This window comes from Corvus moneduloides, chromosome 22 (assembly GCF_009650955.1).
Source record: "Corvus moneduloides isolate bCorMon1 chromosome 22, bCorMon1.pri, whole genome shotgun sequence".
Lineage (NCBI taxonomy): Eukaryota > Metazoa > Chordata > Aves > Passeriformes > Corvidae > Corvus > Corvus moneduloides.
Genome location: NC_045497.1, coordinates 1,766,265 through 1,785,645, shown reverse-complemented (window position 1 = coordinate 1,785,645; position 19,381 = coordinate 1,766,265). Strand labels below are relative to the sequence as shown.

At 48.5% G+C, this 19,381-nt stretch overlaps 1 protein-coding gene across 7 annotated transcripts in view; it reads left to right on the top strand.

The window, feature by feature from the left end:
* ACAP3 (ArfGAP with coiled-coil, ankyrin repeat and PH domains 3) overlaps positions 1-19,381 on the top strand; it is a 75,213-nt gene that overhangs the window by 33,478 nt on the left and 22,354 nt on the right. For all 7 annotated transcript variants that reach the window (XR_004244152.1, XR_004244151.1, XM_032131453.1 and 4 more), the window contains exons 3-11: positions 1,535-1,654; positions 2,118-2,171; positions 5,976-6,034; positions 7,177-7,360; positions 9,348-9,392; positions 9,686-9,781; positions 10,400-10,474; positions 11,264-11,275; positions 17,746-17,858. Coding sequence is in view for 5 of the 7 variants with exons in the window: in XM_032131453.1 (XP_031987344.1) it covers positions 1,535-1,654; positions 2,118-2,171; positions 5,976-6,034; positions 7,177-7,360; positions 9,348-9,392; positions 9,686-9,781; positions 10,400-10,474; positions 11,264-11,275; positions 17,746-17,858 (758 nt within the window). In the remaining 2 variants the exon portion in view is untranslated. The remainder of the gene's footprint in view (positions 1-1,534; positions 1,655-2,117; positions 2,172-5,975; positions 6,035-7,176; positions 7,361-9,347; positions 9,393-9,685; positions 9,782-10,399; positions 10,475-11,263; positions 11,276-17,745; positions 17,859-19,381) is intronic.

Here is a 19,381-nt window from a genome sequence, read left to right as displayed (position 1 = left end):
GCAGGAGAGGCTGGATTTCCTTTCCAGAGGCTCCATCCAAATCCCGAGTGCAGTCTGGGCTCCAGATGTGAAGGAACTGCAGCTGTTTGCTTTTCTTCCCGGGGTTTGGAGGGGATCTTGGGATTGCAGGGGCAGGGGAGGGTGTGAGAGAGAAGGCTTGGAGGTTCAGATGGGCCACGTGTGACCCCAGATATTTTTATTTATGCACTCAGATCTGCTCAGCTGTGCTTTTACAGAGCTTTTACAGTTCTGCAATGCAGACAGAGCAGACCCCAAAATAAATCCCAAAGCCCCGGGGCTGCAGGAACAGAACAAACCCCAAGCCCCAAACCAGCACACGGGGCTTTGGCATCCAACCAAAGCAGAGAGCTCCTCGTTCCCAGCCTGTAGGTGAGGCTGGTTAGCAGGAAAAAAACCCCCATTTTTCATTAGGAAAACGAATATCCCTAAAAAGCTGCTGGGTTTTGAGGATGTAAAATGTTGTTTTTCATTATCAGCAGCAAGTTTTCCACTTAATTCAGGAGCCCAGGACAGGGATGAGGTAAAGCAAACAAAACCAACCAACCCCAAAAATATTTTCTCCGTGGGCAGCCCTTGCTGTTGCAAATATCCTTTGGTTTATGGGTTTATCTTTAGGTTGTTTTACAAGGAGCTTGGTCTGAAAGGAGAGAGGCCAATGGCCAAGAATTCCAAGCTAAAGCTCCACTCCCAGTTTGCTGTGGAAGTCTGGGAATGTTCCCTGCAGCTGTTAAATTATCCAGAGTTAATAAAGGCTGTCTGGGGATGGGTGCCTGGTGCTGCAGCAAATTCCAGAGGGGGAAGCCACCCCGTTTTTCCCTGGTGACATCCCTATAAAAAGGCTCTTCCCAGGTCCATCAGAAAGGCTGCACCGAGTCCCAGAGGTGGAATTCCTCCCAGCAAAGATTCCTGGAGCTGCAGGAATGTGGGAAATATTTCATTAATCTGCAATCCTGATGGTTTAAGCTGTGAGGGAGCTCAGATTGGCACTGTCTGCTCACAGCTGGGGTGGGTTAAGCAGATGAGTAAAGGAAAACAGGATAGAAAAGCTGAATTCTGGCTTCCTGTCACTCCAAGGTAAGAGCAGGACCAGTCTCCACCAGTACACACCAGTACAACAGTCAGCTGGGCTCTGATTGATGCTCCCAAAGAGATTTTAGGCAGTTTTTCCCTTTCTCTGAGCACCAAGGAGTCAATCCTGGATCCTCCCTGGCCCATCTGTGTGATCAGGTTCCTTTCATGATGGACCAAGCAGGAGAAACCCCCTGGAAAAAACGGGCTGCTGGATCCATCTGCCCTCAGGGGAGAGCCTGGGCCTGCTGTCCCTAAGTGACAAGTGGCATGTGGACAGCAGGACATGCCCTGGGGTGGGATTTGCATCCCTGCTCCTGCCGGTGAAGGTTCCCAGCACAGCAGGAATGGGAAGGGTGTTTGCCCCAAAGCTCTGGGGTTGATGTGGGACAAACCCAGGCTGGTTCAATCCCAGTGCTGAGCCTGTCCCTGTGTCCCCGTGCAGCTGGTGAAGCTCTGCAGTGGCATGATCGAGGCTGGCAAGGTCTACATCACCACCAACAAGCACTTTGTCAGCGGGGTGCGGGACCTGTCGCAGCAGTGCAAGAAGGATGAGATGATTTCGGTGAGTTTGGGGTGGGGCAGGGGGCACAGGGAGGGCTGGGGGCTGCTCAGATCCCTGCTGCTGGCAATGGATCCAATGGATCACAAATCCAAGCCCCTTCTGCTGCTTAAGCAGCCACTTAAAATGAGATTTTACGCTTGGAGGGATGCAGAGGCTGCCTGAGAACACCAAGCTGGAAGGTCAGGGTGAGATGCACGATTTGCAGGCAGATGCAGACTTTGAGGAAGGTTGTGGGAATCTAGGTCAGTGAGCATCAGGGGTTTGGGAGGTAACCAGCCCACGCAGGCACACGTGGATCTGGGCTCTGGACTGGCAAGGACAGGTTCAAATGGCTCCAAAACCTCCCTGCCAAGCAGCAGAGGCTCCTCAGAGCCTTCCTGAGCCTCTCCTGAACCCCTGGCAGTGAGGGGCAGCTGCTTCTCTTCATTGCCACTTCACCTTTTTTTTGGTTTTGTTTTTGCAGGAGTGCCTGGAGAAATTCGGGGACAGCCTGCAGGAAATGATCAATTATCACATGGTAAGGGGCTGCTTCCTCCTGTCCCCTTGGGTGCTGGTGGCACTGCTGATGTCCCCTGTGTTTGCCATTTGGGCTCCTGGAAGAGTGACAAAACCCCTTCATAAAGGAAGAGGATGATTCACCAAAGTCCTGCACTGCAGAATTTTTTCTTCTTCTTTTTGGGCAGCAGAGGGGTTTGTAGTGAGGACACAGAGGGGCCTGAGGAGGATTTTGGGGCAGATTTGGGATAGATTCTGGAGCCTGGCATCCAAATTAGTGGCATCAGGCCATGGGTGAGGGTGTGGAGGGGTCAAACTGGGAGTCCAGCACTGCTCAAGGGATCTTGAGTGCTGAAGGATTTTAACACGCAGGACCTGTTAATCCTGCCCTGAGATGAAAGCAGCGAAATTCCCACACAATAACTCTTCCTTCACTCATCAACACAGCCCCAGGAGTTCAAATCTGGCCTTTCTCCACCCCAAAACCTCCTAGAGAAAGGAAGGTGCCTCACTCTGGGTGGCTCCAAAGCTGCAATTTGAAGTCTGTGCCTGTGAGAGCCTGAAGCAGAAGTGCTTTAAAGTGCAGGAGCTGCAGGGTGTCAGCTCTGCCTGACCCACTTCTGCCCACGAGGGCCCTGTCAGAGCCCATTAGGCTCTGGGATGCAACAAACCCACTGCAGCTGGAGGAGAAGCTGCACCAAGTCCCTTTCATTATTTCATGAGGCAGGTGGAAAGGCTTTTTTCCCAGGATAAAAGCGCCAGGGGATGCACGTGCAGCTCTGCCAGGGCCGTGGGGATTTGGGAGCAAACAGCAAATTTTTGTGGTGGTGTGAGGAGAATAAATGAGAGTGAATAAATGAGTGGCAGCAGCAGAGAAAATCCTGCTTTTCTTCTGTAAGACCTTCCTTCCAAGGAGCACCTGAAGCCCTGAGAAGCTCCCCCTTGATCCCAGGGATCCCATTCCAGCTGCAGCCCAGCCCAGAATGTCAGGCAGCTCAGGTGGGTGATGGAGATGCAGGAAGAGGTCCAGGAATGAATTTTTCCAGCTGGCTGTGATTGGAGTAGGGAACTGGGAATGGCACTGCCCTGGAGCCCCTGAGGAAGAGTTCCTGTCGCATCCCACCGTGCTGATCCAGGGGAAAAATATCCTTCCAGCCCCGAGGAAGCAGCCCCAGCCAGGAGCCTCTGGATGCGAAAAATCTGCAAGTGCAGCTTCCCCTGAAGTGGGAATTGTTTTTCCCTCAGCAGGAGGATCCTTCCCAGAGCTGGGAATTCCCAGCTGATCTGGGACCCTTCCTCTGTCTCCGTGCTACCACCACACGCCCAGGGGGGATATTCCCAAATCCTGCCTTTCCCAGCCTTGGGAGAGCACAGCAGAGCAAATCCTACTCCAGGAAATGGCTTTGGAATGACTTCAGCTGCATCCCCAGCCCTTTCCAGGGGTTCAGGGAGTTATTTTTAGTGCCTGCTGCTGTCTCCGGAGCGTGTGAGTGTGTCTGTGCGTGTGTCTGGCTCATCCAAGGATCTCAGCTGTGGAATGGATGTCGGAGCTTCGCTCCAGGAATGTTTCCAGGACAGTATGTACAACTGGAACCAGTTAAAAAGAAAGGGAAAATATCCTCCCCCCCCCTCCACCAAAAAAAAATCAGTTGTTCTACAATTTTGTTGCCAGAGCACGGGGCCTGCTTCAGACTCAGCAAAATCCAAGCTTGGAGCTGCTGGAATGTGGAAATAAACATGCAGAGCTCTGGAGAATTCCCACTTTTTTTTCTCCTTTCAATGCACCAAGAGGAATAAACACCAAAGGCACCTGAGAGGGCAGGTGACAGGAGCTGGAGTCGGTGTCCTCTGCCTTTTTTGGGTCCTTTTAGCCCCATTTCCTCCCTCCATTTTGAACTTTTCCTGGCAGCTTTGTCATTCCCACCTCACAGAGGGATCTGTGTCCCCAGCAGCTGGATTTGGATCCAGCCTGAGCCATTCCCAAAGCAGCCACACACTCCCAGGGAACTCCTGAGTGCTCAGGGAGGTGGGATCCAAGATTTCCTGGGCTGCTTCTCCTTAGGATTTCAGGGCTCCTGGCCTTGGCTGGTTGTGCTTTTCTGGGAATGGCTTTGTAGGGAATGTCAGGCAGCTCAGGTGGGTGATGGAGATGCAGGAAGAGGTCCAGGAATGAATTTTTCCAGCTGGCTGTGATTGGAGTAGGGAACTGGGAATGGCACTACCCTGGAGCCCCTGAGGAAGAGTTCCTGTCACATCCCACCGTGCTGATCCAGGGGAAAAATATCCTTCCAAAGCCTGGGACCTTCGGCTTCCCGGGATGTTCTGTTCAGGGACAGGAGGAATTTCCTGCCGATCCAATGCTGACCTCTGCAGGTGGAGGTCCTGGTTCCAGGCAGATTCCAGGCGGGATGAGCAGCATGGATTTCCCACCAGCCTTTGGATCTCCGGTGTCTCCCATCCTGATTTTAGGCTCGAAATTCCAGGGATAATGCCCTGAGCTTGCTTTCATTTCTTGAAATTCCTGCCCCTAACAAGCCCAGGTTTGGATTGATCCCGTGGCCTCCAAAACCTGGGAAAGGGGAATGTAGGATCCAGGTTTTTAATGCTGTTGGGGGAGAAGGATGGGAATTCCCTTCTCCCATCCTGCCCCTCCTTAGGCACAGCTGTGGCTGAGTCATGGACCTCAGCAAAGGGAAGGAGGGTGGGGTGAGATTTTGGGCTGGAAAATCTGAAAACCGACGGATTTGTTCCAAGTCTGGCCGGGAAAGGAGGGAAAGCCGAGGGTTGGGTTTTATGTTTGAAACTTTAGCTCTTAAAACTCGATTTATTTGTGCTGAAAATTGAATGGAGGGCACGCTTGGAAATGTTCCCCTGGAGATTTTGTCTGGCAAAATCAGGGATGAAGGAATTAAAGGGTTATAGGGTCACAGGGGGGTGTGGAACACAGGCAGGAAAGGTGTGTTCCTTACCTGGAATTCCCTCAGGAACCACTCTAATCCCTGCTCCGGGTGCTCTGACAGGAGCAGGGAGAGGGGGATTGACAGAGCAGGAGGTGGAGAAATACAAATGTAAATATAAATAAATGTAAATATAAATAAAGCTCATTTATAATTTTATAATACATTTTAATATAATTTTTTATTTATTCATATATTTAGATTTATATGTTTACATTTATTTATTCATACGTTTATATTATTTTATAATACAAAACCAAATACAAATAAACGGGTGCAAAGGAAGGGGCTTGGAAGGATTTATTTGGCAAAAGAGAGTAAAATTTAAGAGGTTTTTAAGAACTCGGCCTCTGTACCGTGCACTGGATCCCTCACCCGAGCTCCCAGCGTGTTTTTGGCTCTTCCCTCCTTCCCTGGATGCAGCGCTGAGGCTCCAGTGCCCTCCTCCGGCAAAATGAGGAATTCGGGATGGGATTGATGCTTCCAAACGAGGAATTCGGGATGGGAATGACGCCTCAAAACGAGGAATTCGAGCCTCGGGATTGAGCCCTCGCAACAGGGATGTAAAGGGAGCAGCTCCTCCAAACGCTCTGCTTGTGGAGGTGTGATGGTGGCACCTCATCCCTGTGAGGGTCAGAGCCCCGGGTGTGAATTCTGCAGGAATTCTGCAGGAATTCTACACCTGGGAATGCTGCAGCTGTGGGAAAAGTCGTGATTTATTATGACCAAGTGATGGACACCACAAAGCCCTGGAGTTTTCTGAGTCCCTCACACGGAAGCTCCTCAAGAGCAGCTCATGAATTTTCTGACTCCTCAATGTTTCCACGTTGCAAAATAATTGACATTTTTTCCCCTGTCCTTCCTTCCAGATCCTGTTTGATCAGGCCCAGAGGTCAGTCCGGCAGCAGCTGCACAATTTTGTCAAAGAGTGAGTATTTGTCTTTTCCCTTCGGTCTTCAGCTTCCTGAGCTCCCATTCCACGTGTCCTGGGTGTGCTGGGAGCAGAACCACAACCTCCCTGCAGGGCTGATCCTCCAAAAAAAGAATAAAGAAACCAAAAAAAAAAAATAAACCAAAATTGATAATAAAACCAAACCAATAATAATAATAAAACCAAACCAATAATAATAAAAAAATTAAAAATATCTTCCCTACCAACTCTCTGAAGAAAGATTTGATTTAATCTGGAGTTTCTCCAGCTGGACACAATGGGCTGATGCTTCATTCTCATTTTTCTAACCCTCATTTCTCCCCCTTTCTCCCCATTTCTAACCCTCATTTCTCCCCATTTCTCCCCATTTCTAACCCTCATTTCTCCCCATTTCTAACCCTCATTTCTCCCCATTTCTAATCCTCATTTCTCCCCATTTCTCCCCATTTCTAAACCTCATTTCTCCCCATTTCTCCCCATTTCTCCCCATTTCTCCCCATTTCTCCCCATTTCTCCTCATTTCTCCTCATTTCTCCCCATTTCTGACCCTCACTTCTCCCCATTTCTCCCTATTTCTAACCCTCATTTCTCCCCATTTCTAACCCTCATTTCTAACCCCCATTTCTAACCCCCATTTCTCCCCCCCATTTCTCCCCCCCATTTCTCCCCCCCATTTCTCACCCCCATTTCTCCCCCCCATTTCTCCCCATTTCTAACCCTCATTTCTCCCCCATTTCTCCCCATTTCTAACCCTCATTTCTAACCCCCATTTCTAACCCCCATTTCTAACCCCCATTTCTAACCCCCATTTCTAACCCTCATTTCTCCCCATTTCTCCCCATTTCTAACCCCCATTTCTCCCCATTTCTCCCCCCCATTTCTCCCCCCCCATTTCTCCCCCCCATTTCTCCCCCCCCCATTTCTCCCCCCCATTTCTAACCCCCATTTCTGACCCCCATTTCTCCCCATTTCTCCCCCCCATTTCTCCCCCCCATTTCTAACCCTCATTTCTCCCCCATTTCTCCCCATTTCTAACCCTCATTTCTCCCCCATTTCTCCCCATTTCTAACCCTCATTTCTCCCCATTTCTCCCCCCCATTTCTCCCCATTTCTCCCCGTTCCTCCCTCCCTGGCCCCAGGGACGTGAGGAAGTTCAAGGAGACCAAGAAGCAGTTCGACAAGGTGCGCGAGGACATGGAGATCTCGCTGGTGAAGAACGCCCAGGCGCCCCGGCACAAGCCCCACGAGGTGGAGGAGGCCACGGGCACCCTGAGCATCACCAGGAAATGTTTCAGGCACCTGGCCCTGGATTATGTGCTGCAGGTGGGTAAATGTTGCCCTCTCAGGAGTGCTCAGGATGGGATTTTGTTCTTTAAAACGCTGCGGTCGTGGAATATTCGGAGCTGTGAGGGCTCAGAGTGCAGCTCCCACACAGGGATCAACGCCCCAGCCTTGGCTTTAGCAGCAGCCTGCACCTGAGAGGGGAAGTTTTCATTGTTTTACCTCAGTAAGAGAAAGAAAGAGAAAATTCTCTTTATTTCAGTCAGAGAAATTCTAGTCCCTCACACAATTTCTAATTTAATTTCTATTCAGTTTCTATTTAATTTGTAATTTAATTTCTATTCAATTCCTATTTAATTTCGAATTTAATTTCTACTCAATTCCTATTTAATTTCGAATTTAATTTCTATTTAATTTCGAATTTAATTTCTATTCAATTTCTACTTAATTTTGAATTTAATTTCTATTCAATTCCTATTTAATTTTGAATTTAGTTTCTATTCAATTTCTACTTAATTTCGAATTTAATTTCTATTCAATTCCTATTTGATTTCAAATTTAATTTCTATTCAATTTCTACTTAATTTCGAATTTAATTTCTATTCAATTCCTATTTGATTTCAAATTTAGTTTCTATTCAATTTCTACTTAATTTCGAATTTAATTTCTATTCAATTCCTATTTGATTTCAAATTTAGTTTCTATTCAATTTCTACTTAATTTTGAATTTAATTTCTATTCAATTCCTATTTAATTTTGAATTTAATTTCTATTTAATTTCAAATTTAATTTCTATTCAATTTCTACTTAATTTCGAATTTAATTTCTATTCAATTCCTATTTAATTTTGAATTTAATTTCTATTCAATTTCTATTTAATTTTGAATTTAGTTTCTATTCAATTTCTACTTAATTTCGAATTTAGTTTCTATTCAGTTTCTATTTAATTTCGAATTTAATTTCTATTCAACTTCTATTTAATTTCTAATTTATTTTCCATTCAATTCCTATTTCATTTCGAATTCAATTTCTATTCAATTTCTATTTAATTTCTATTCAATTTCTATTTAATTTCGAATTTCATTTCTATTCAGTTTCTATTTAATTTCGAATTTCGTTTCTATTTCATTTCGAATTTCATTTCTATTTATTTCTATTGAATTCCTAGTGCAGCAGCACTCACTCACTGCTCCCTGAACGGTCAGGGTTTGGGGCTTTTTCCAGTCAATTTTTGGAATCATCCCTAGGTTTTTTTTGTGCTCTCAGGCAGTGATTAAGCAGAGAAGCTCAGTGCTGATCCCTGGCTGTCCCCTCTGGCTGCCACTCAGGCCAGCTGGTGACACATTCTGACTTGTCCCTGGTGTCCCAAGCTCTGGGGGTAGAAGGGCAATGCTGTCCCCTCGAAGGATAAATCATTTGGTATTTTCCATTTTGGCTTTGGACATGAATGCAAGGCCTCACTGTAGGATGCTCCCTGCATTTCTCCCACTGAAAACCAGGAATTCCTGCATTGTGCTGATCCATGGGGAGGCTGGCCCAGTGCGAGGTGTCACCTTAAATCCACCAGTTTTGAAATGTATAGATGTGAATTTATCCAGGTATCCTTTGGTGTTTAATTAAAGTCTTAAGACATGAATTTATCCAGGTATCTTTTGGTTTTTAATTCAAGTTTTTTAGTGAGTGAGGGGAGTTATTTTGTTCTTTTAAATCTGAAATATGGGGCCTGCTGGAAGAAATCAGTGATTGATATATTGAATATTCCCCTCACTGGGGCAAGGTTTGGGTACAGACACAGATCCAGCAGTGATTTTAACCCATCCAGGTGAGAAAATCCACCTGTTCTGCATTTATTCCACCTTTTTATCCCACCTGGAACTCACCAGAACTGACCTTTCAGACACTTTCCGTGTGGAATTATTTGGATTGGTTTGGAATAATTTGTGATTGATTTCTGAGGCTTTTTCAGTGAATTTGGGAGACTTCCAGGCTGGATTTGCTGCTGCAAATGTCTTGATTTTTCCCCCCACAGATCAACGTGCTGCAAGCCAAGAAGAAATTTGAGATCCTGGACGCGGTAAGAGCCCTGTGGGTGCCCTCAGTGGCTGCAGGAAAGGGCAGCCCTGGAGCCCTGGCACTGCCCTGGGGGTGCAGGAATGCCAAAAACAGGGAGTAAATCCAGCCCTGGATGAGATTTTCAGGGTGGAGGACGCTGCTTTCCCTGCTTTGTGCCCACAGCAAGGAGAAGAGGGATAAATTGCTTTGGGAAAGGAAAAAAAGAAAGTGTGAACCCCTTTTATTTTCTGGTGGGGGATAATGAATTCGGGTTTTTCACCCTCTCCCTGACCCCGCTGTTGTTTCCCTCCCCAGATGTTGTCCTTCATGCACGCCCAGTACACCTTCTTCCAGCAGGGCTACAGCCTCCTCCACGAGCTCGACCCCTACATGAAGAAACTGGCCACAGAGGTGAGGGGACAGGAATGGGGTGGGCTCTGCTTGCACCCCTTCATCCTAAAAGGAGGATGGACACCCCCTTTTCCATCCAGCTGCACATTTGGCCACCAGGGAATGCTTGGAGTGTCGTGCTGGGGCTGCTGGATGAGTGGGTGCACATCCAAACACAGCCTTTTGCCCCTTTTTGCCCCTTTTTGGCCTTCTTTTTCCCCTTTTTGGCCTCTTTTTTGCCCCTTTTCTCTTTTTTTCCCCTTTTCCCTTTTTCCCCCCTCCTTTTTTTCCCCCCTCCTTTTTTTCCCCCCTCCTTTTTTTTCCCCCCTCCTTTTTTTTCCCCCCTCCTTTTTTTCCCCCCTCCTTTTTTTCCCCCCTCCTTTTTTTTCCCCCCCTCCTTTTTTTTCCCCCCTCCTTTTTTTCCCCCCCTCCTTTTTTTCCCCCCCTCCTTTTTTTCCCCCCCTCCTTTTTTTCCCCCCCTCTTTTTTTCCCCCTCCTTTTTTCCCCCTCCTTTTTTCCCCCCTCCTTTTTCCCTCTTTTTGGGGATTTGGGATCTTGGAAAGTGCTGCTGTCACCCCAGAGCAGCTCCTCAAACTCCTTCCCAACTTTTCCACCTGTTGTTGCTCTCCCTGCCCTCAGCTGGACCAGCTGGTGATCGACTCAGCCGTGGAGAAGAGGGAGATGGAGCACAAGCACGCCCTGATCCAGCAGAGGGTGAGTCCTGGTGCCCCTCTGGGTGCCCCTGGCAGCTGCCATCTGCTCAGGGGCCAGGCTGTCACAGCCTGGATGCCACCTGGATGTCACCTCATGGCTGCTGCGAGCTCCAGCTGGCTCAAATCTAGGATTTTTCTGACTCTTCTGAGGGTGGGAGGGATGGTGACACTCCAGGACCCCTCAGGCCTGGGCACCTGGGTGGTTTTTTCTGTTCTCACTTTGCCTCCTTCTTTGCTGCTGAGGATGTGGGAGGATTTAAACTCTGGAAATGCCTCTGAGACAGAGATGTGGGTTGTGAAAACCATTGCAGAGCACAGCTGGTTTTGGGGAAAGGGCACAGCTCTTCCCTGCCACCCTCTCTCACAATTCGGAGCTGAACATCTTCACTGCAATTTAGGATTTAAATTTTCCTGCCTGGAACTGTCCTGAGCTGCTTTTCAGCCCCTCTGTGCTGCTGCTGCTCCCTTCGTGATGGAGCAGGGCCCTGTGCAGCCCTGATTTAAATAGAAATCTTCAAGCTGAGCCCACAAAACCCTCTGGCCTCTGGAAAGATTGGGAGATTGTTGTGCTTAATCATTGTGGTGGCACTAATATCTTTATTTCCTCACTAGTGTCTACCCTGATTTAAAATCTTTAAGCTGAGCCTTCAGTGAGGAAGCATCTCTGATTAACCTGGGCTCAGATTTTCCACCCTTGGCAACGATTCCCAACCTGAAGGTTGCAGAAACATCGACTAATTTATTTTTCTTTCCCTCCTCTTCTCCCTGGGTTGCTGCCCTGGCCCTGCAGACCCTCCTGCAGGTGAGTACCCACCCAGATTTCCTTCCTCTGGCATTTTTTTCCTCATAAAAACGGGTATTTACTGAAAGCAACACAAAGAAGCCTTGGCCTGGCATCTGGAGTTGGCATTTTAAAGCCCAGTTTTAAATTACTTTGGTTTCACCCTCATGAAAGGAGTTAAAATAAGGTTTTAATTCTTTGTGTGATGCTCACTTGTGGCTCAGGGCTCAGCACTGCAGTGACAACAACCCTTGGCTGATTCTTTTTTGGTGCCTGGAGATTTGAGGAGCTTGGGTTTGGTGGGATTGGATCCACATCTGGCAGGCACTCATAGGGATCAATATTCCCCCTCAGAAGGGAGCTAAGTGGCCTCTAATGCCCTCCCTCAGAAACGCCATAATCCATGGAATGGAAATTTGAGCTCTGAGGAGTGACATTCCCTGGGAATGGCCTGGGAGTGTTGATGAAGTCATGAGGGAGAGGTGAATCCATTTGTGACCCCTCAGCTCCCCTGGGAGTGATGACTTCATCCAAAGGGACTTGGAAAACCTCTCGTGTGGGTTTTTCACTTCAGCCTCTCCCTGGAGCAGCAGGGAATGAAGATTCCAAGAGGGAGAAGCAGCAATTAGTCTCCATCAGGATACAAAACCTCAGAGCCTGGAAGGGACCTGAACATCCTCACTGCAAGTTAGGATTTAAATTTTCCTGCCTGGAACTGTCCTGAGCCCCTCTGTGCTGCTGCTGCTCCCTTCGTGATGGAGCAGGGCCCTGTGCAGCCCTGATTTAAATAGAAATCTTCAAGCTGAGCCCACAAAACCCTCTGGCCTCTGGAAAGATTTGGAGATTGTTGTGCTTAATCAGTGTGGTGGCACAAATATTTTTATTTCTTCACTAGTGTCTACCCAAGCAGCCTGCTAAGGGAGGAAATTTGGGGTAAATAATATTTTTTTAAGTGGTTTTGGGGTGGGGAACTGTGATTTTGAATTGGATTGTCCTTGGCTTTCTGAGAGCCAAGTTCAGAGGGAAGTGGTCTGTGGCATTTTGTTTCATTGTTGTTTTAATTAAAAGAAATCCAGTGGGGAAGAAAAACTCATCCCAAATCTGTTTCCTTTTGATGCTGTAATTTAGGTAATGTGGAAAACACAGAGCTGGGGATGTTTCCCAGTGGGAAAGGAGGAGAGAAATGGGAATGTTTGAAGCAGGCCTTGCTCACAGGTCCCGATATTCCTGAAACCTTCCACTGCTCCAAAACTGAGGGGGCAGTGGGAGATGTTGGATTGGGAATTAGGGAAAAATTCTTCACTGAGAGGGTGCTCTGGCATTGGAACAGGTGGAATCACCATCCCTGGAGTGCCCACAAATGTGTGGATGTGGGACTTGGGGACGTGGTTTGGTGGTGAGCACAGCTGCGCTGGAATTAATGGCCCTGGAGAGCTTTCCCAACTTTAATTCCATCATCTTAAGGACACAGGGCTCTCAAAAATCTCCTTCCCAGCCTCGTAGCCATTCCCAGTGCGGAGCAGTTTGGGAACTGAGTGTGGGCAGAGCTCTGGGCCTCGTTGAGCCCAGCTGGTGGAGAACAATCCAGGGCCCATCTGGCCCTTGCAGGGCCAATTCCTGGGGCAGGAATTGCTGCCCAAAGCGTGGCTCTGCTCCAGGGATCCGGGCAAGGCACAAAGCCTGGCTCTGTCGGGTCACTGGGAGCGCATCCTGCTCTGCTCCCGCTTTTCCCTGCCCTCCCTGCCAGCTGTATGGTAATTAGCCCGGCTCTAAGCTGATTGCCTCTCAATAGGAGGCTCGGGAAGGGGGGAGCAGGTGGTCCCCAAGGGCCACCAAGCGTCCTTTGCTCGGTGACAGCGCCAGAGCTTCCCAAAAGGGAAGAAGAGGAGGAGTAAAAGAGAAGGGGCTGCAAAAGAAATCCCTCCTTCGCTGGCAGCCCACGGGGATGCTGCTCTAGGAACAGGGAGAGGACACGGAGCTGCTCCTGCTCTCCAGGAAAAGCAGCAGAGCCTCCCAGCTGGCAGCATGAAGATTTTCGGCAGGCTGGAATATCTCCTGGTAAGGAAAATCCTGCAGGGGAAGAAGTTCAGGGCTTCTTTTTAATGTGGGAATGAAGATTGTGGCTGTGGGGCTTTGCTGGTGTGACCCCAAAGCCAAGCTCGGCTTTGTCACTGGGTTTATCCCTAAATTTGGGAAAGCTCTGGGGCAGGGACCAGCTCCCTGAGCATCAGCTGCTGGCAGGGAGAGCCTCTGGCATCGGGAATACCGGGAAACAAAAGGGTTTGTGAGTGGGATTTGGCCGGGAGGAGTGAGAGCTGCCGGTGCAAATTCCCAAATTCCAGCTGGGGCTGGGATTGTCCATGGAATTTACAGAGCCAGAGAGAGAAAAGCTTGGAATTTATGCACCAGGAAAAGAGCCAGAGGGAGAAAAAAAAAAAAGGGAATTTAGGCACCAGGAGAGAACGTGTGAATGGTGTTTGTTTGTGTGTGTGAGGGGGGTGTGTGCAGCTTTAGGGAATGGGAATATTCCTCTGGAATTATTTTGTTTGGAATCAAACAGCCAAACTGGGCACAATTCCTGATTTGCCTCCGGGAGAAGTTCTTTTCCGTGCTGTGTAAATAATGCAGTGAGGGTGGAAATGATGTCATTGCTCAATACTGAGCGTTATCGATCACTTAAAGAGGATTCTTTGGGATAAAAGCCTTTGTCTTCCAAGAGGGAAAGCTTTCCCTGTGTTGTTGCTGCTCCTAAATGGCATTGATTGAAAACAAAGTGATAAAAGAATAAAATAACGTGGAGGTTTGGTGAGAAGAAATATTTTTTCTTGGAATATCTAAATGCAGCTGGACTGAAATGATTCCCTGCCCGTGCTTGCTGAGGCTTGGGGAGGTTTCTATCTGGAAAAATCAAATCATTGCAGAGAAAATTCGGTTTTATTCAGCGTTATTTCCACCTGGAATGGGTAACTGAGGGAATAACGCCGTGGCTTTTCAGGGAATTTCAGGGAGAATCACTCCTGGCACAGAGATTGTATTTATTTTAAAGGCTTTTAAGGAGCTGTTGGTATTTTAGAGAGAGGTTTGATCTGTTTTCAGCCAGGGGTTGTGATTTTTGGGATAGGAATGAACCTCTAAGTGAGACCTCCCTGCTCCAGAGGGTATGGAAAGCTCCTTGCTTAGAAAATTCCCTCTCCCAAAGATTCCAGGCAGCTTCTCTCTCCACATGAAATCTGTTCACTGGAGGGGTTTTGATTTAATCACTCGTTTTCTTTGCACAAGAAAGATTTTTGCACAAAATGCTCATTCCAGAGGGGCAGTTGGAGGAGTTTATCTGGGGCTGGGCTGGAAGCAATCCCTGCTCCCAGCGTGGAACTGGACAGGGAATTTCCTGGGTGGGCCAGGAGGCCACCTTCAAATAGGATTTTCTCCTTTTTTAAAATCTCTTTTCCTTTTAATTCCTTCCTGAGCCCATCTGTGCCCGTGCTGGGTTTTTAATTCCCATTTGCTGCTTGGAAAGCATCCACATTAATGTCCTTTTTTCCCCCCCATCCCTCTGGATGTGGCCCTGGGAATGTGTCCCTTCATTGTTGCTCCCATGGAAACCATGGTGAGGTCATTCCCGGAGGGATCTCAACTCCCAGGGTGGGAATTCGGGATGACAGCAGCAGGGACAGGATCCCAGTGATTTCCTGGGAGTCAGGGAGAGGAAGGGAAGCAGAGATCTGGTGTCTCATTTGGGAAGATGTCAGGTTTGTTGGAGCAGGGTGTGATCCCACCTGGCACTGCTGGTGCTGTTGGAGCCAAATCCACTCAGATCCCAATCCCAGGAAATCTTTTCTGTGTCAGGAATTTGTTCTGTTGCAGAGACAACGAGGGGCTAAAGGCAGAGTGAATAAATCAGTCTGAACTCTGTGTCCAAAGTGTGTGGGGAGAGTTTAGGAAAAGGTTTCTTTATTAAAATCCTGCATGAAAATCTTAAAATCCTGCATTAAAATATTGCTATATTTTAGGGATAAATATTAGAAGGGAAAGGAGAAAGAGGGAGAAGGTTTTCCACTACATCCATCCCTTGGGAGTGGAGGCAGAGCTGCTGCTGTGCCAGCCAGGACCCTTCTGTTATTCCCAAGAATTGCCAGGATCCAAATTTTTCAACGAATAAAATGGATCCAGGGACACATTAAAAGCAGGTTTGGCACTTCAGAGGGTTCATCCTCACACATCTGTGTGCCCACACCCCACCTTGGGCAGGATGATCTCCTCAGACAGAGTCCAAACCATGGAATCAGCTCTCTAGAAACGTTCTTGTAATTTTTTTTTCCGGAGATTTTTCCTCTTTGCAGTGGCTGTGGCGTGAAAATTCCCTGGCTGAGCTGCAGCAGGAGCTGGGTATAGGAACCCCACGGTTTAAACTGGAATTTCCCCAGTTGCCCTTGCTGTGGTTTCACCTTTCAGCTCCCTGAGCCTTTCCTGTCCATCTCCCTTTAGGCCTTGGCCTGGCTGAGAACAGGAAAATTCACCTGAGCACGGGGATAAAGTTGGATTTTTCTTTCCCCTTTCCCCTCATTTGTGTCTCAACACTCCCTGTGGCTTTGTAGCAAAGATTCCAGGTGCTTCCAGCACTGGGATGGAGCAAAGAGGCCCTGAGGCTCCACATCCCCGGGCTACTGGGCAGACTGGTCCTTCTCCCTTAATTTGTCCCTGATTTCCAAATCCACCTCCCAGCTCTGGGGACTGCTCTGCCCTTGGCTGCCCCTCAGGAGTTCTCTTGGTGGCACTGGAGGACCTAAAGCAGCAGAAATATGAGCAGAATTTGGCCTGAGGTACCTTCATTGAAATATAATCAGAATTTGGCCTGGGGGACCTTCATTGAAATATAATCAGAATTTGGCCTGGGGGACCTTCACGGAGTCATCTTTGGGGTATGTTTTGGGGTGGAATGTCCCAAAAGTGCAGCTCAGAGTTCTTCCAAAGGCAGGGAACACCTCCTTTTGGAGCTGCCCAGCTCCAGCCATTCCATGGGCAGAGGTGTTCCAAATTCAGGCTCAGCCAGGTTAAACTCCCACCTGCCTTGACTGCACTGGTTTTTACTGGATTTACTGGTGACGTGTGTGGCCCATCTGTTCCTCCTGCACTCCTGGGGATTTATCCTCCTCTCCACCACTCTGCTGGATGGGGACAGCTGAAGGAGGCAGGAGGTTGGATTTACACCCTCCCCCTGCTTTATCCTGCTCCCCAAAGTGAGGCACGGCCCTTAAAAATGGGCATTTTTGAGATGGGTTTTACCCTTGTTGAGCTTTTGCTGGGCTTTTTAGGCTGCTTGCATTGTTTCCAAACCAGTGCAGATACAAATCACTGCAGATTCCCATCAAATGCACAGAATTGTCACTTCAGAGCAACCCCACAAAAATCAAACATCCACGAATCAGAATAAAATCCCCTCTGGCCTTTGCAGCGTGGAGGTGCAAGAGCTGAGAGGGATTCACCCTCTCATGGCAGGAAAATTTGGGGCTGAGCAGAAACTCCTTTAAGTGGGTGCCTTGCAGCACTTCCCAGCATCTAACTGAGCATCCTGCTGCCTTTCCAAGGATTTCCTCCCTCCTGTCCCGTTGGATCTGCTCCTCCTGGATCAGCATGATTCTTGTCACGACACCTCCCAGGCACGTTTGTGGAAATAACTCATCCTAATGAGAGCCCAGTGCCTGTTGCCAGGCAACAGAGCATCTGCAGGGGCTGATGCCAAGCAGGAAAGGCCTTTAAAGGGTCTTGGAACCCTTGGAATATTTGTGCTGGAGAGAGAGGATGGAATCAGCGAGCAGAGACAGCGTGCCCCGGGGTAGAGAAGTGGTTTCGCTTTCCTGACCTATTTTCTCTTGGGAATGAGGCAGAAAATCGCCCAGGGATGAGGATCCTGTGCTGGAGAGCAGCTGCTCTTCCCTCTGCTCCGTGTCCTGCTCTGCAGCTGTCAGAATCCAGGAGGGCTGGGGTGACAGAATGGGCTCTGATGGGTGGCACAGCACAGGGAGGTGGCATCTGAGGACAGCTCAGGAATGGGGTTGGTGGCTCTGCCCCTCTGGAGTTCACTCCTTTTCCCTGGGTTTGGGATTGGGGTCATCCTGCCTCCTTGCAGGGCACAGGGGTGGCAGCAGCCCCATGCCAGTGAAAAGCACTCCTGGCTTCATTTCCCACCTCAGCCTGACCCAAATGTTGGGAATTTTCAGCACTCCTGCTGATAAACTCCCTGCTTTTTCTCCTTATCAGCTGCCAGGCGAGGGAAATGCAGCATGTCCAGCAATTTCCTGCAAAACCAGGGATAAATAAGTTTGCTGGAATGGGGATAATCCATGGCTGCACCTCACTGAGGCACAGGGACTGACAGCTCTCGGGATTTTGGCAGATTTGTCTCTTTTTGATGTTTTGTTAAACCATCTCCACCACAATCCCAGCAATTCAGCCCTGTCCTGCCAGAGTCTGAGTCTGTTTCCTTTTTCCAGGACTTCTCCTACGATGACTCCAAGGTGGAGTTCAACGTGGATGCCCCCAACGGGGTGGTGATGGAAGGGTACCTCTTCAAGAGAGCCAGCAACGCCTTCAAAACATGGAACAGGTGAGGAAAAACTCCAATTCCATCTGATCTTTGGGCTCAGACTCTGCACAGGAGCACACTTTCTGTCTAGGGAGATCCCTGGAGGGATTCTGAGCTAATCAGTTAAAAGATGAATAATTAAAGCCGTTAAAATTTGAGAGTTTCTGCATTTTTAGTGCTTTTTACAATGGAAAAATGACCAGGATCCTCCCAGGGAAGAGAGGGCCCAATGCAGCTCACAGGAAAGCTGTGGATTTATCACAATTAAGAGAATTTAAAGTGCATTCATAACAATTTAGAGAAATATCCCAACACAGGGAATGTTTCAGGGGGATCCAACCTGTCCATTCTGGGATGGGGAGATGTGAGAGTGCAAATACCAACTGTGCTCCCAGAAATGGCTTTCAGTGCCCTGACCCTGCCCTTAATAATTTACAAATATTCCATCTGGGAGCTCCCTGGCTCCTCTGCCTCCTGCTCCAGCCAAGAGAGCCTCTGGAGCTGCCAGAGGTGTAGAAAAGTGGGAGCAGAGGTTTCAGGTTCCACCCCTGCTCGATATTTGTGTGTTTGGTGTTCCCTGAGAGGGTCAGGAATGGTTGTGCCAAAGGATTCCAGTCCTTCCAGGGAATTTCTGATGCCTCGGATCGATGCTGGCTTGACCCACATTCCCTCCTCTCACATAACAGGGAATGAGTCAATAATCAGGGATCTTTTCCTTGGCCACGGGATAAATACAGCAAGGCTGGGCTGTGCTGAGGCTTTGGAATAAATAAATAAAATAAATTAATTAACTAAATGCTTCAATGAACTGTGTATGGTATGCACAGAAACTGCTTTTATTTGCATGGGAAAAAAGGCTTGGAATTAGAGATTGCTGAAGGGGTTGGATAAGAATTCCTTCTCTTTGAAGCTTCCCCTGGTGCTGAGGAGATTCCAGGCAAATTCAGCATCATTCCTTGTCCCTCAGGCTCCCCTGGAAGGAGGGAGCAGCTCCAGGGCCCTGTTGGAGTTCAGAGCTGTGGGGAGGCATCTGGGCTGAGTTTTTAACAACCTGTCAGGATTTCCTGCTCGGTCTGGGCTGAGTTTTTATCAACCTTTCAGGATTTGCTGCTCGCTGTTTTCCTTGATCCAGCCTTGATCCATAGCTGCTCCCACGTGTGGAGCAGGATGTCATCCCAAAAAGTGCCAGGTTAAGGCCAAGGTCTTGGCATTAGGATTTGCCTGAAATTGTTCCTCTCTCCTAGAAATTCCCTGTGAATTTATGGATTGCTCCAAAGGGTGCCTATCCCAGAGGGAGCACCACCCTCCAAGGCATCCTGCTTTCCCTGACCTTTGAATAATGTCAGCCTCAAGGGCTCCACTTTTTTTCCCTGCCCCTAAATCCCAGTTTTCTTCCTGGAATCCTCCCCCATCCCAGTCACATGCAAGCAGCAGCCTCCCCACAGCTCTGTCCCTGTCTCTATTGCCACCCACACCCAGCTATTCCCAGCTATTCCCAGCTATTCCCAGCTCCTGGAGCCCACTCGTCACCTCCTCGCTGTGCT